At 54.8% G+C, this 14,013-nt stretch overlaps 1 protein-coding gene across 1 annotated transcript in view; it reads right to left on the bottom strand.

The window, feature by feature from the left end:
• SCLT1 (sodium channel and clathrin linker 1) overlaps nucleotides 1-14,013 on the bottom strand; it is a 47,530-nt gene that overhangs the window by 11,260 nt on the left and 22,257 nt on the right. The window contains exons 14-19 of the mRNA XM_037497778.1: nucleotides 12,646-12,823; nucleotides 11,647-11,745; nucleotides 8,818-8,889; nucleotides 7,229-7,303; nucleotides 5,248-5,393; nucleotides 1,729-1,921 (exon numbers count right to left, since the gene is read on the bottom strand). Coding sequence (XP_037353675.1) covers nucleotides 1,729-1,921; nucleotides 5,248-5,393; nucleotides 7,229-7,303; nucleotides 8,818-8,889; nucleotides 11,647-11,745; nucleotides 12,646-12,823 — 763 coding nt within the window. The remainder of the gene's footprint in view (nucleotides 1-1,728; nucleotides 1,922-5,247; nucleotides 5,394-7,228; nucleotides 7,304-8,817; nucleotides 8,890-11,646; nucleotides 11,746-12,645; nucleotides 12,824-14,013) is intronic.

The following is a 14,013-nucleotide window of genomic DNA, read 5'->3' as shown; positions in this document are numbered from 1 at the left end:
TAGGATGGGAATGCTCAGGCAAGCCCCAAATACAGTATTAGGGTGAATCCCACAGGCCCACGACGCAGCTTCCCGAGTACCCAAAGTCACAGCTGCGCTCCGTTATCTGAATTCCCCCCACCTTCCCTCTCAAGATTCACCATCTCTTACAATGACGTCCACAGCTGCAGGCTACACTGAACTTTGGGACAGACTGGAGGGCAGCCACACCCAGACCTCGAGCCCCATCCATTAGGCATGGAACAGGGCACCTGGGGTGGCCGGAAGCAGGTGCGACCGGGAAAGCAGCTCCTGAAGTTGTCAGACCAAGTCACGCCCCAGCGCTATCCCACGAATGTCCAGGGGCTCCATCTTTGCCATCACTCGGCATCAGTGGTTTCAACAATGAGGTTGAACGTCTCCTCCTGCGTTCCCATGAAATGCTTATTCAAGTCCCTCCCCTATAATCAGAATGCGGAGTCTGCTTTCCGTGCGAGTAACTGCCTTATTACCTGGTAACAGTTTTTATATTCTGGATGCGAATTCTTTTGGGGGTTTATGGGTGAAAAGTACTTTCTTCCAATTTCACTCCCTTAATGGTGTCTGTTGGTGACCATTCAGTGCCTCCAAATTCATCTTCCTGCTTCGATTCCTGGTTTTCCTGTTTCATTCAAGGCATCCCTTCTCACCCGCGTCACGGACATCCCTGGAGCCGCGCCGTGCGCCATCCAAGTCTACAGGCGGTTCTAGGGAATCGGCACGTGTGGTGTGATGGGTTTTTAAAATCCGGACCTGCGTGTTTGATCCCAGAGGACCACTCACTGTAAAGAGAACCATTTCTCTGCGAGCTACAGGGGTGCTTTTATTATTACTGAAGTGATCATGAAAAACGGATTTGTTCCTGGTCTCCCTTTTGTTCCACGAATCAAGTTTATTATCTTGTCCATGCCCCACCGTCCTGATCACCACAGCTTCGCAGCAAGTCTGTCTAGCAGCGTGATTCTTCCCCTCGATCGTCAAAGACGTCCCACAGACCAAGGCCTGGAGAACAGAAGGCCTCGTGTGCTAGAACAACTTTCTTTTCCAGGGTTCAGACTTCGACAGTACAGGCTGATACCCTCTCCACGAAGAATTCAAGACACACGTGTTCGTAGGAAGCAGCGGGGAGGGGCGTCTTAGGTGAGTCCTCCAGCACCACAGTCCACGGCAAAACACCCCCCACCCGGCCACACCCTCCAGGGCCGAGGCAGAGGGGCCGCTGGCCAGTCGGCACAAGTCAGAGCTGCTGCCCACAGAAGCCCCGGGAGCCGGGGGCCTGCGCTCTCGAGCCCCAAGGGCCATCCTGCTTGGCCCCACAGCGGTGAGCAAGACAGATCGAAGCCGAAGGAGGGAGAGGCCGGGGGGCTCCTGTGGAGCTGGGCGCTGTCAGGCCCTGGCAGGTGCCTCTGCACACCGTCCCCAGGGGCTTCCGGAGGAGCGCAGGGCAGTGTGGGCATGGGCTCCCCGCCAGGTTAGTGCCCGTGCGCCTTGAGGCTGGTGCGTGTGGACAGACATAGTCCCTTCCAGCACGCGGCGAGCGCTAGGCTCAGAAAGGACGGTGGCCACTCGAGGGCGGCCAGTGCCACCGGATGAGAAAGGAAGAGAGAACATTTGGAAAGGACGTGAGAGGGTCTTGGGGCGTCTCCACCCACTCTCTGTGCCTGGAGCTCCCAGGCCCGCACGACACTCTACACTAGTCTTGAAAAATACCTTTAATTTCGCTTTTTTTTGAGCCTCGAGAGCAACCTTCCTTAACTCCTCAGTCTCTCGCTGCAACTGCTCATTTTCCTGCTGAAGTTTCAGTCTTTGCTCACTGACCGATCCACAGCTCTCTCTCTCGGCCTCCAGTGCATCCTGAAGCTTCTGAATCATTTCTTGGCAGCGCGACAGCTCTTCCGAGGACCTGATTAACAAACAACAAGCAAAAAGGAACTTTTAACTGTAATGATATGGAGCAGGAATGTTTCATAGTACGGGTTTTTGCTTTCTCTATCTGCGCCATTTCTCCTCATTGCAGACTAACACGCAGGGGTCTCACGTGTTGCGCTGCACCCGGCGAACAGTCCCAGCAGCACCTTAACCACACCGAGCGGCCTGGCCCTGCTTACCGAGAGTCCACGTGCAGCTCCTCGCCAGTGCTCACGGACACAGCTGCTGTGAGGGGGCCTCAACGGGGACCCGGGGCTCACTGAAAGGAGGTGCGGGGGGCTGCAAGCACATCTCCCTCCGTCAGCTCCACAGGCAACACATTAGCCGACGGCAGCATCAAGTTATATCAAGACCAACTTCATATTCTCCTGTTGTGCACCTTAGAAACGGTTCACAGGCTTCTTGTTCTATGCGTGTCCTGTTGTCACAGCTTGAGACAGCCTGTCGTGACTCCTCCACGGTGGGGGACACAACTCCCAGCATGCGCGGGCATCACTGCGCCGCTCTCTCTGACCCTGTTTCCTGCTTTCCTGTCCTCGCCAGCCCAGACGATGCCATCCTGTGAACACTCCCTTGTCAACGGGGATTCAGGGCCTGCACCAGGCCCTTCACTCCCAGAGTACGCACAGCCCTTTGCTCCTCGCCCCACCGTGGCTGATCGGGTTCCTAATGAATCAAGGATTTGGTCCATGATCCTCAAAAGATGCTAGTCAGATGCTGGGATCAGAACAACCACGTTATGAGCCTCCAAAGAGCAGCCCACGATATCACCACCTATGGAGAAGTCCCTCCAAAACACCAGGCAGGACCAAATCCAGCTCCTTGATTTACACAGCAGATGTTAGGAACGAGAGACAAAGGAGAAAGGAACATGACGCCCAGCATGCATTAGGGAGGCATAAACACAGCCCAGTTTTCAACAAATTATAAGAAAACAAAACGGGGGGAACAACCTGGAGATTAAAGGAGATTTTGGGGAAAAAACCAAACCCACCACTCCAGCGTTCCTGAAACCCCGAAAGGCCAGGCTCACCCTGAGAGGCAGCCTCATCACATGACTTTACAGCACACACGGGAGCGGACAGGGGCGGAAACCCACAGGCAGGAGATGTGCAAAGGCCTCTGTGAGCAGGTCGGACTTACAGCGGAAGGAAATGCTCTGTTCGTGAAGAATTATGGGGGGTCTCCAGCGATTCCCTCTCCACTGACAATGGAAACTTGCACTGCACAGAGACCTCACAGCAGAAAATGGGGCTCACCCTCCGTGTTCACTGACAGTCACAACTTACCCTGCTGATGTGGGTTTCCGATGCGCAGCGGGAGAGACTCCCGCGCCTCGGCCCCAGCGTCTCTCTGCACGGGCGGGGGAAGAACTTTCCAAGGTAAGCGATCAGGGAATTTTTTCCCCCTAGGTTCCCTGTATTGGTTCAGGTGATTCAAATATAGAGCGAAGCTTTCTCGGCATCACGGAGTCCGACGTCTTGAAATCTATTCTCCGGGCAACTCCACTAGTCACCATCTTCACGGCCCTGAGGGGTCTTTCATGGGAGCTGCTCCTGCTCCGGCCGGGTACTGGCTGGCGCTGGGCCGGGCGTGCGGAGCTGAAGCAGCTGCCTGATGCAGCCCGATGCAGCCCTCTCACCGTGGAGCAGCAGGGCCGCTCTCCGCATTCAGGCCGCTCTCTGCATTCATACTCGCCTGCAGGGAGCAGCCGTCTCTCGGTGCTCCGCCAGCATGTCCCTGGACGCTGGTCCGCGCTGCGGCACACACTCCACGTCCTCCTGTGGCTCCCAGCCTCGACCAGAGGCTTCTTGCTTCAGGGACGAAGCAGCGGCTGCTCTTGGAGCCGATGCTGACAGCTTTGCGTTTTCTAGGGATCATCACATAAAGTGCAAATCAGAGCCTCACGGTCTCTCTCGGAGTGGCCAGAAATAGACAACTTTGGGGTCCACTAGAAAACTGGCCTTTCTGCGTGGGGAGGCTCCTCGGTTACACAGGGTGCTCTAGTTTGTCTTCAGGAATTCTCGGCGGCAGCAAAGACTGGCTCGCTCCTTCTGTGCGGCAGTCGCAGCCCCAAGGGCTGCCAGGGGGGCGGCGAGGGCGAGGCTGCTCTCAGGCGGCTTTAGGTAACTACATCTGGGTACAAATTCTGTCCTGTGCAAGCTAAGCGGACAGTCAGCACAGTGCGGGGCTTCTCCTGGTCCTGCCTTGGGGCAAGTGGACGGCAAACTCCTTCCCAAGTCTGTCCTCCCATCCTGGAGCAGGCAGTCAAGAGCCCAGCGCCGCTCCCCTGGCCGCTGCTACCTGCTGCCACGCCTGTGGGGAGGCAGACGATGCTCAGGAGGCAGCGGCGAGGGAGAAGCAGCCCCTCCTTAAATGGAAGCAACGGTGCACGTACTGGCCTGCGTCAGGACTGTGGTGGGCCTGATCAGGGTCAGCAAACTGACCCTGCAGACACCTGCAGGCCTCCCACCGGCCCCACGGCGGGTGAGCAGGCGAGAGCGAGTCCACAGGAAGATGGCCCTGCTCTGGTGCACGACGGGACGCAGTGGGCAGGCCTGGCCCTGGCATGGAGACGTGCCTTCTCATGTGGGTGCACTGTGGTGGCGTAACCTCTGACTTACGTGCTTGTTTCTGTGAAGGGATGTGGGCGTCCCGGGCCTCTGTTCTACCACTGCTGACATCACCCCTTTTATTTTTAAAACAACTATAAGGCAGAGATTCCGTAAGTTACACTGTATTAATTAACACTTGGGACAGGGTGTGGAAAAATACTCAGAATGGATCAGCCAGATAATAAATTTATCATTTTAATAGACAATGGACAATAAGTAATAAGTAATAAACATGATGAATTATTAGAAATATTCAAACGTCAAGAGGTACAAACTGAGAATAAAAGCAGGAATTATTAGCAAGTTACTAAAATAGCTGCGTCGTACGAAAAGACAGGCAACGAACACCCTCTACCTTCAAAGTGGCATAGTGCTATTACATTTTTTCTTCCTAAAGAAATTCGTTTTCGGGCCTCCCCTGGTGGCGCAGCGGTTGAGCGCTGGGTTGCGAGGCTGCCCGCAGCCTCTGCAGCGCCAACTCGATCCCCGGCCACCCGCGAGGGTCCCACACACACAAACACAAAAAAAGAAATCCGTTTTCAGAAATCCTGAGGGAGAAAAATTTTGCATGGACTTAAAAACAGTTCCTTCAACGTAAAATATAATTACAAGCCCCATAGAAAAAGTAAACGTAGAGCAGATGTCAAAGCGGGATGATCCTGACACCCGCCGCCCCGCAGCCCACCTGAGCTCGCGCTGCCGCAGCCTGCTCTCCGCCGTCCTGAGGCCCAGCTGCAGCTCGTCCCGCGCGCGCTCCGCGGCCAGGCACCGCCGCTGCGCCTCCTCCAGCGTCCTGTGCTCGCCCTCGCCTCCTCGGCCCTCCCGGTGCACCTGTGGGGAGCGCAGGCGTCAGGCCCGGAGGCCGTCTTAGGAAACCACAGCGCTGAGGGCTGAAGCCCGGGAGACACAGCTGCGACCCGCATCACCCGCCCCGGCGGCACCCGGGGCACCCGGCACCCGGCTCCGTACATGACACGCTGGTAACTGGCATAACAAGGAGTTTCAAAAAAATATTTTGTAAATGAAAGAGTATAAACGCCTTAAAAAGAAAGGTCACGTGAGCAACCCTTGCCCATGGAGAGGCTCTGAAGCTGCAGGCAGCGCCTGAGACCGGCCCGGCGCCAGCGTCCAGCTGCAGCCTCGGCTGAGGCACCGCCGCTCCCGGAACGGCCCGCAGCGCAGGCGACGCTCAGGCTCCCGCGCCGCGGCCTCTGTGGCCACCACGGCGGCCTTGAATGCAGAGGCGCGGGGGCCCGGGCGGGGCGGCGGGCCTGACGGTGGGCACCTGGGGTGTGGTGTGGGCCCGCGGGAGTGGGCGCACCTGGGCCTGGAGGCGGAGGCTGTCCGGGCGGCCTCGCTGCGATACAAGGCGGCGAAGGGCTGTGGACGAGCGACGGCTGCGAGGAAGCGGCCACGAGAGACGCCGGAGCAGGCCCGGGGAAAGGCGTGTGGAGCTCGCAGGGCCCGCGTGGCAGTCCCTGCCGGCCTGTGTCCCCTGCGTGGGGCCACCGGGGGCTCCGAGCTTCTCTTTTAAGCTGCCTCAACCTGCGGTGACCCCGCCGGCCTGGGACGGCTGCAGACCGGGCCCCGGGACGTCACTGGCGAGGGACGATGTCGCTGGAACGAGGGGCCCTTCCCCACGAGGACGCCAGGCCCAGCTCAGCCTCCCATGAGGCCAGGCTGTCCCCCGGACACCGAGGCAGCAACGTCCACGCGGTCGAGGCCTCGGTTCTCGGCAGCTCGTGTCTCCACCCCACGCTCGGCGGCCCCCAGATCCACACTGCCGGCCAGGGCGCCGGCGTCTCGGGCCCTGCTCCCCGGAAGGCAGCGCCAGCACCCCGGGTCTCACTGCCGGGAGGGGCGCCTGCCCGCGTCCTCGCGGACGCCACCTCTGTCCGCTGTGAGGCCGCGGGGGACGGGGACGGCCCGCGCCTGCTGCCCGCCGTGAACCACTCCTTACTGACGGCGCCTGCACACCCCTCGGCAGGCGCCCCCCGCCCTGGTGCCGAGACGGCGACGCGGAGAGCGGCCCAGGCCTCGCCCGCAGGTAAGGCGCCCCGTTCCCACACGGCCGCACGCCGCTCTGCTGGGGAGGCTCCGGAGGGCCGCGCTGCAGCCGCCCCTCGAGCGTGTCCCCGCCGGGGCCTCCGACTGCTCACTATTGTTTTTAAAACATCGGGCGGGTTACCTCGCGGCCCAGCGCGGCGTGTAAAACAGCACAGGCCCAACCGAGCGCAGCCTCCCTCCCCCAAGAGCTAACACGGGTGCTTACTGCTAATTTAAAAAAAGTTCTCTAAGAAATAAGTTTCTCACATTTTTTCTCAAATATCACTGGGATAAATATTTTTCCTGACTATGAAATAAAAATCCGTATTTTAGGAGGTAAAAATCATAGCCGTATCTGTGCTTTTAGCAATATATCCTTGTTAGACCAGAACTAGTTGGTATAAAATTAAAAAAGACAAAACCAAGTGTCCAAACGGGATTAGGTTTAAATAAGGAATTCAGCTACTTCATAAAATTTGTACTTTTAAGCAATTAATGTGAAACCCCCTTGTAAAGGAATTATTTAAACACCAGTATTTAAATGCAGATTCCGGGTTGACAGGAGAGTGTGATGGGGGCCGACAGCCGGGTTTTGGGGTTCATTCCCTTTTTCTCTTTACCTTGTCTAGTTCTTCTTCCACTGCTTTCTTCTCCCTCACGATTCGTTCAATTTGGCTCTGCTTTTCGGCACACTCCTACAAAGTTAAGTCATATTGTGAATATATTTAGTAAAACTTTGCGGAAAATGGGAGGGGGGATGGAGAAGTAAAACGAATTGCTCGTACTGAGGACACCATGCTTTCGCTGGCGGCACAGAACTGGGTGAAAGGACACTTGCTTTTAGAAGCTCGGCTGCCCAGAGTGCTCTCTCTCCATCCCAAGTGTCAAGGGGAAGCACTAGGTGGCAGCGGAGGCTGGAGGCCGCAGGTGAAACCCCAGCAGGCCTTGCTCAGGCTCAGTTTCCCACGCGCTCACCACTATCTGAAAAGGGAACGCAGGCACGAGAGCCTGAGGATCAGCTGGCTGCAGGGTGCCTGGAGGTATACGCTCTCAGACAGCTCATTTCCCTTTGCAAAGTTATGAACAACCAGTGAAATAGTGAAAGCATGAACATAAAATAGTTTTGCTTAAGATGTTTTAATTATAAAATTGAACAAGCATATCAATTAGTCAATGAAATTTAATATTTTACAAATGAGACTAAAAGGAAAATCATTAATGGTCTCCACCATTACTTGTTTTTATCTATTTTTGAGAAAGGGTGTGGTCCTCTTCTGCCGCAAATTGTGCTTTGGCTGAGCTTGCTTGGCTGACAGTCCTGCAGGCACTGTTCAGCTACCCACACTGTAACTTTATTTTACAGAAAACAGTGTTTTCAAATTTTAAAATAAGCTCTTAAATTGTGACCAAAGTTGACTCTGACACACACAAGCATCTGCAGGCCCCTCCAGGTCCCGTCCTGGTAGTGAGCAGTGACAACAGAGACACTGCTCATTAAGGCCAGAGTTGCCACAGAACCTGTGCAGTGGCCAGCTCAGGGACATGGTCACAGCCACTGGCTGGCGGGGCGGGAGCCGCGGGGCTCTGGGCCCTGCACTCAGGTGCAAAGTGGAGCAGCCATTTCTGAGGGCATCTTCAAAAGTGGTTTCCTACAAACCAAGTAGACTCTTACCACACAACTGGCACCTCTGTATTTGCCAAAGGAGTTGAAAACTTACATGCACATACAACCTACGATTTTGTGAAAAGCTGTTATAAACAGCTTCTCAGCTTTTCACAAAATCGCCAAAGCCTGCAAACAAGCAAAGATGCCGTTAGCGGGCGAGTGGCTGAACAGACCATGGGACACCCAGACGGCGGAGTAGTGCTCAACACTGAGGAGTGAGCTCTCGAGCCTTGAAAATATGCAGGAGAAACTTAAACGCACATTCCTAAGTGGAAGAAGCTCCTGGAAAGAAGATTCCAGAGATGGTTCGAAGACCATGCTCAGGAGCTGAGGGTGAGCAAGCGTGAAGCAGAGCATGGGGACTGCGGGCAGTGCACCTGCCCCGCCTGACGTGGTACTGTGGGGGGCTGCTCCCCCCACCCCTGGCATTTAACAGAGTCCCTGGTCAGGTCAGCACCCTTTGAATGAACACCCAGTGACACGCAGCTGGTCTTCACAGTAAGCAGTGTCTGGGAGCAGATCTGCGTGGGGGTCCCGACATACCAGCTGAAGGGCTGAGAGTTCTTCTGTTAGCCGAGAGATCTGTACAACGTACTGTTTTCTTGTGTTTGTAACCTAGAAGTCAAGATATTTATGAGTTACTTAGAGTTATAATAAAAATTGCTATCCAACAAAAAAGTTAGAACAAAAATTGATAAAAATGAAGCTGTCACTCGTAGGACACGGAAGACACCAGGACGGGCCAGTGCCAGGGCAGCAGATGGTGCGGCGGCTTAGCCGAGGACAGTGCTATCGGGCTTCAGCCTCGGGCCCTGCACACTATCCACACGGAGACCTTCTCTTTATAATGGGCTCTTTTCTATGAATATTTACTATATTAGAAATGAAAACTGAGAAAATCTCAAACTATTTACTTAACAATACCTTTATAATCAGCAAAAACCAAAGTCACTACTAGCCAGCAAACATCTTAATGAAAGCAGGTGTCACCTTTTACAGAAGTACTTTAAGAACAGCATTATTTTACATTTCTGCAAATGTCCCTTTGCCTGGCTCCACAGGAGACAGCGGTCCGCCTCTGTGGGACGCCGCACGAGGCCGTCTCGGGCGGTGCTGCTCACCGTGTGGTGACCCGCAGGGTGGCCCACGGTCAGGGCGCCAGGATGCCACGTGGCCACGCAGCCTCCAGACAGCGCCGAGAGCCGCTGCCCAGACCAAGCCAACACAGACGGCGCCACAGACAGGACAGAGCACTGGTGGCCACTGAGGTGGCTTTGGAAGAACATCTTTCTATCACACATCATGTCTCAGTGCTCGGCAAGCTACTCTGCCAGGAAAATCTGTCTGAATAAACGTTGAAATAGCTGCAGAAACAGTACAATTTTTGTGCAGTCTTTTGAAGAACAAGACATCTCATCAGAAAGCTCCGGGACACTATTTTTTCTAGCATCACCTGTTTTGCAAAAGAGCATGAGGAGTAAGGGAAGCAGTGCTCCAGCATCAGTGACCATCCATGATCCACGGACCTTCCGGGGTTTCAAGTTCTCTTATAAAATGGATTATTTATAAAACACGATGTACCTTCCTTAAAACATTTACAAGACTGCCATATACTTTACTTGGCTAATTAACATGAATTATTTTCTCAAAGCTTGGCTGAACACAAGTGGGTCCATTTTCATAATAATTTGTTGTAGACTCTTCCCATGAATAGTTATTTTGGGGTCAAACTATCCTATTTATGGGTCAATGAGAACCGCAGCGAGCTTTTATTGAGGTTAATGAGTTAGAATTGCTCAGGGGGCGCTGTGTGTTATTATCTCATTAGTTTTCAAACAGTCTCAGGAAGCAGCTGTAATGCCCATTAAGATGATGAAGGTCAAGGCATAGAGAACTTAAGTCCTACAGCCTCCTACAAGATACAGATTTTGGCACTCTAAGCCTAGTCCTTAGACTAAGTATTTAAAACCTAAGTTGTAAAAAATGTTCTTTTTAGTATCAGAAATGATGCAGCTACCATGGGGCTTGGGACCGCAGCAGGCCACATACTATTTTTAGTCATGCTGACAAATCAGTGAATTAAACTGTTCAGATATTTTTAAAAGCCTGTAGGGTACTGGCACTGAGATTACCTGAAGATTTGTGGAAAAGACAATGCCATCAACCTTGAAATCAATGGAATTTATTTTAGGATGAGAAAATACAGTGAAAGTATATCATCCCACGAGTGCTCTGATAAACATGTTACGGTTAAAAGCCATGATGTTTATTAAATGTTTAAAAAATGTCATCAGATTATTTTAAACCAAGGGCAAAGTCAGCCTTCTCGGCCCCACACGGTCACTGCCTGTGGATTGCACTCAAGTATTTTTTCAGGTGTGGCGACAGTGGCGTGGCTGTGTAGCAGATGTCCTTTCTCTGGGAAGACAGAGGCCAAACTGCTTAGGGGAGAAATGAGCTGAGGCCTGTAGGCGACTGTGGAGGTGCGCGAAGGGAGGCGAGTGTGTCGCGAGAGACGGAACGGGGTGTTGAGATGTGAGGGGCGAGCGAGTGTTCACTGCACAGCTCTCCCAAGCCGCGTGGGCCTGAGAATTCCTAGTGGTAAAAGAACACGCTTCAGGGGATGTCCTGGGGTGCTCCGGGCCACAGGCAGGCGCGCGTGTGTGGAGGTGCAGGTGGGCAGCGACCCAACCAGTCCCCAGCCCAGCCTTTTCATCTTTAAAATGGGCCTTTGTGGCTTCTTCTTCCGAAACTCACTTTACACTTTCAAATCTGCACACGCCACTCCCCACCACGCCCAGGAGGCAGACGCTGGCCCTGGCTGTCCACACGGAGCACCCTGCCCTCTTCAGGCGCCGCCATCACAGCCCTCACAGCACACGCCGAGGCCCAGCTCAGACCCCCGGCCCAGTAACCAGAGCCCGTCTGAGAACGGGAGGGTCAGCACGGTGGGGCTGGCAGGTCCGGGCGCCGCGCGACAAGAACCAGCGGCTCCCGCTAGCTAGAGCCTCCGTGCGGTCCAGAGACCTCCGCTTCTCTGGCTGTGAGATGCTCTAAGATCCCGTAAAAACAGCAAAGGTCTTTCCTCGTGCTTCCCAGGCCTCCCACGAGCTCCCTCCCCCTCTGCACTTCCGGGGTGTGGGTCTCCACGTGTTCTGAGCGTGAACGCCCACCCCTCGGTGCACACCTCTGCCGACCCCAGCCCCACGCGGTCCCTCTACATCCATACGGTTTTCATTTGAAATTTCGCTCAGTGGATGCAGTGACCCGACAGTTAACCGCTGGGCCCACTGTGAAAATCAGGGAGTATCTGGCCTTAAGGTGTGAGATTTTGTAAATCTTTGCATTTAAATATTATTAAAAAGCTCTTACTTCCTTCCTGGTTCTTAAGGCAGCATCTTGCAGGAGCCGAGAAACCGATTTTCTCATGTTCTCTATGTCTTCTTCTTTCTGCTTCTCTTCAAAAAGAGCCTTCGGGAAATAATCATTGATGTTACTGCAGGCCGCGCCACGGTGAATAAGGACCACACAGCGACTGGGTAAAACCTCCCCGGAGCGTGTTCTTAAGAGCGGCGTCTTATTCTAGCCCCCGGGCCGTCTCCCCTGGGAGAGCGCATCTAAGCTCCTCATCTGACCTTGTCCTAGCTGAAAATTTGTTCTTTTTCTTTGATATTTATTTCATGTTCAGAAAACAGTCACCTTAGTGCTCCTGTGACCAGGCTTCAGAGAGGTGAGAGCCTCTGTCTTGCCTCCATTCTACCTGCTTAGATGCTTAGCGCGACTCCAGCACACGTGCCTGTGTGTGCCTTCGGCCACCCCAGTTTCATACCACCGCCCAGAGGGTGAGCTGAGAGGCACGCTAAGCCCCTCAGCACTCCCCTAATTAGGATTTGCATAATTACTTAACAAGCAGCTGACAGCCTGCTTTATTTTTAATGGCTCTCTTGAATTCCCTGTGCTCCCCAGCAGAGTATTATGCATACACTAGGCAGTAAATAAATGCTGGTTAAGTGAATGAAAGATTTAGTGGTCGCACATAAAGGAGACAGCAACATGAAAAGCCGATCTGTCCACTCTCACTGACATGCTCCACGCCACTCACACGGGCGTGACAGAGACAGATGGCACGTGTGGTCACGCAGGAATCACGGCGGCGCGAGGGCCGGGACACAAGGGCTGAGTTAATCTTTACGGCCGAACGGAACGTCTGTGGGTGACGCGTGTGTCCGCTGGAGTAACCGGGTGACTGGTGAGGGGGATGCAGGCGAGGAAGGACGGCAGCGCAAACCCAGGGCCTGCCGTCCAGGCTGCTGCGGTGTCCTGAGTGGAGGCGACAGGAGGCGAAGGCGGCCACGCCGCGCGGGTGCTCACCTGGCTCTTCAGGAGGTTGGCGTCTTCTAAGAGCTGCAGGCTATTTCTGGCTCTCACAACAGCTTCGTATTTCTCATTTTCTAATTCCGTGCACTTTGCTTGTAACTCTTTGGTCTGTTTTTCCAAACGTGCTTTTTCTGTCCTCAGCTGGCTGGCCTCTTGGGTTGCCACGCACAGTCTAGAGTCAGGAGCACAGGGACCGTGAGGAGGGGGCAGGGCCACTGCGCCCGTCAAGACCAGCGCCGCCCAGCGCCTTCTGCCTGTGCTGCCTCGCCTGGTCTTGCTGCCGCTGTGAAGCAGCACGGCAGGCCCAGAGAGGCCGAGCACTGCGGGTGGCGCGACTGGGCCTTCCCTGGGAGGGCTGTGGCTCGGGCTACGCGGCCTTCTTTAGCTCGGACCCTCATCTCCCTCCACCCACGGAACCTACTGACTCGGAATGGCTGTCCCTCCAGTTTCGCAGCCAGAGGACACACATGTGCACAGCACACCGTCATCGTCTCCTGCCTCCGAGGGGACGCCCAGCCACAGCCCGTCCTGTGCCTGCTCCCGGCCGCACGTGCTGCGGAGGCCGAGCGCTTTTCTCTCCACCCGGCGCCGCAGCCTCACATACGACTGTCTCTCCCTCTCACTGGGCGCAGCACACCCAAGGGTTCCTCCCCGGCCCCGCCGACTACCTCTGAGGTGTTACTGACCCCGCTCGCTCTGAACACGGAGCCCCAGCCCGCCGTCTGCCGGCCGCACTGCGCCAGTCCGTGGCTGGAACTACAACCACGGGCCCTACTCCAGGGAGCTTGGCCACTGAAAACCCTCTTTCATTCAGCCGACCCCGACAGTTGCTTTGAACTTTGAGGCTTCAGTGTTTATAAAGATGACCCCCACCCAGACTCCCTCAGAGGACTGCAGTGAATTCTTTACCCTCAATCTTTAATCGACGTGAAGCTTTCTGGCGAGCTGAGAGCCCCGTCGAGCTCTCCCCAGATGCGGGGGCAGGAGCAGCAGCACCAGCAGGGCCACCCCACGCCACCCCACCGCACGGGTCACTTCATGCAGCTTCACGCTCTGTGCTGTACTTTAAGCCCAAATCCTGCACATCTGATCATGTGGCCTTACAGTGTGCTGACACGTTCTGGAAAGACCATTACCCCCTTGGTTATTTTCAGGCGTGTCCTCTCCTAAGTGATGGAAGGAGGCGCCTTCTCCAGGCTCCCTGCTCCCCTTGCTCCACCCCGCCCCGACACCTCCCTCCCCAGCACTGGGAAGCGAGAGCACCTTTTATGGAATTTCTCTCTTAAAGGGTTTAGTGACTGTTGGCAGATCTGCTTCATTCTGAACGAGGCGAGTTAGGTCAGTCACCACGTTAGCCAGGAT

The sequence above is a fragment of the Talpa occidentalis genome, unplaced genomic scaffold (assembly GCF_014898055.3).
Source record: "Talpa occidentalis isolate TD23 unplaced genomic scaffold, MPIMG_talOcc4v2.1 talOcc4.8, whole genome shotgun sequence".
NCBI lineage: Eukaryota > Metazoa > Chordata > Mammalia > Eulipotyphla > Talpidae > Talpa > Talpa occidentalis.
Note: the sequence above shows the minus strand (reverse complement) of the source record. Positions and strands in the feature narration are given on the sequence as shown.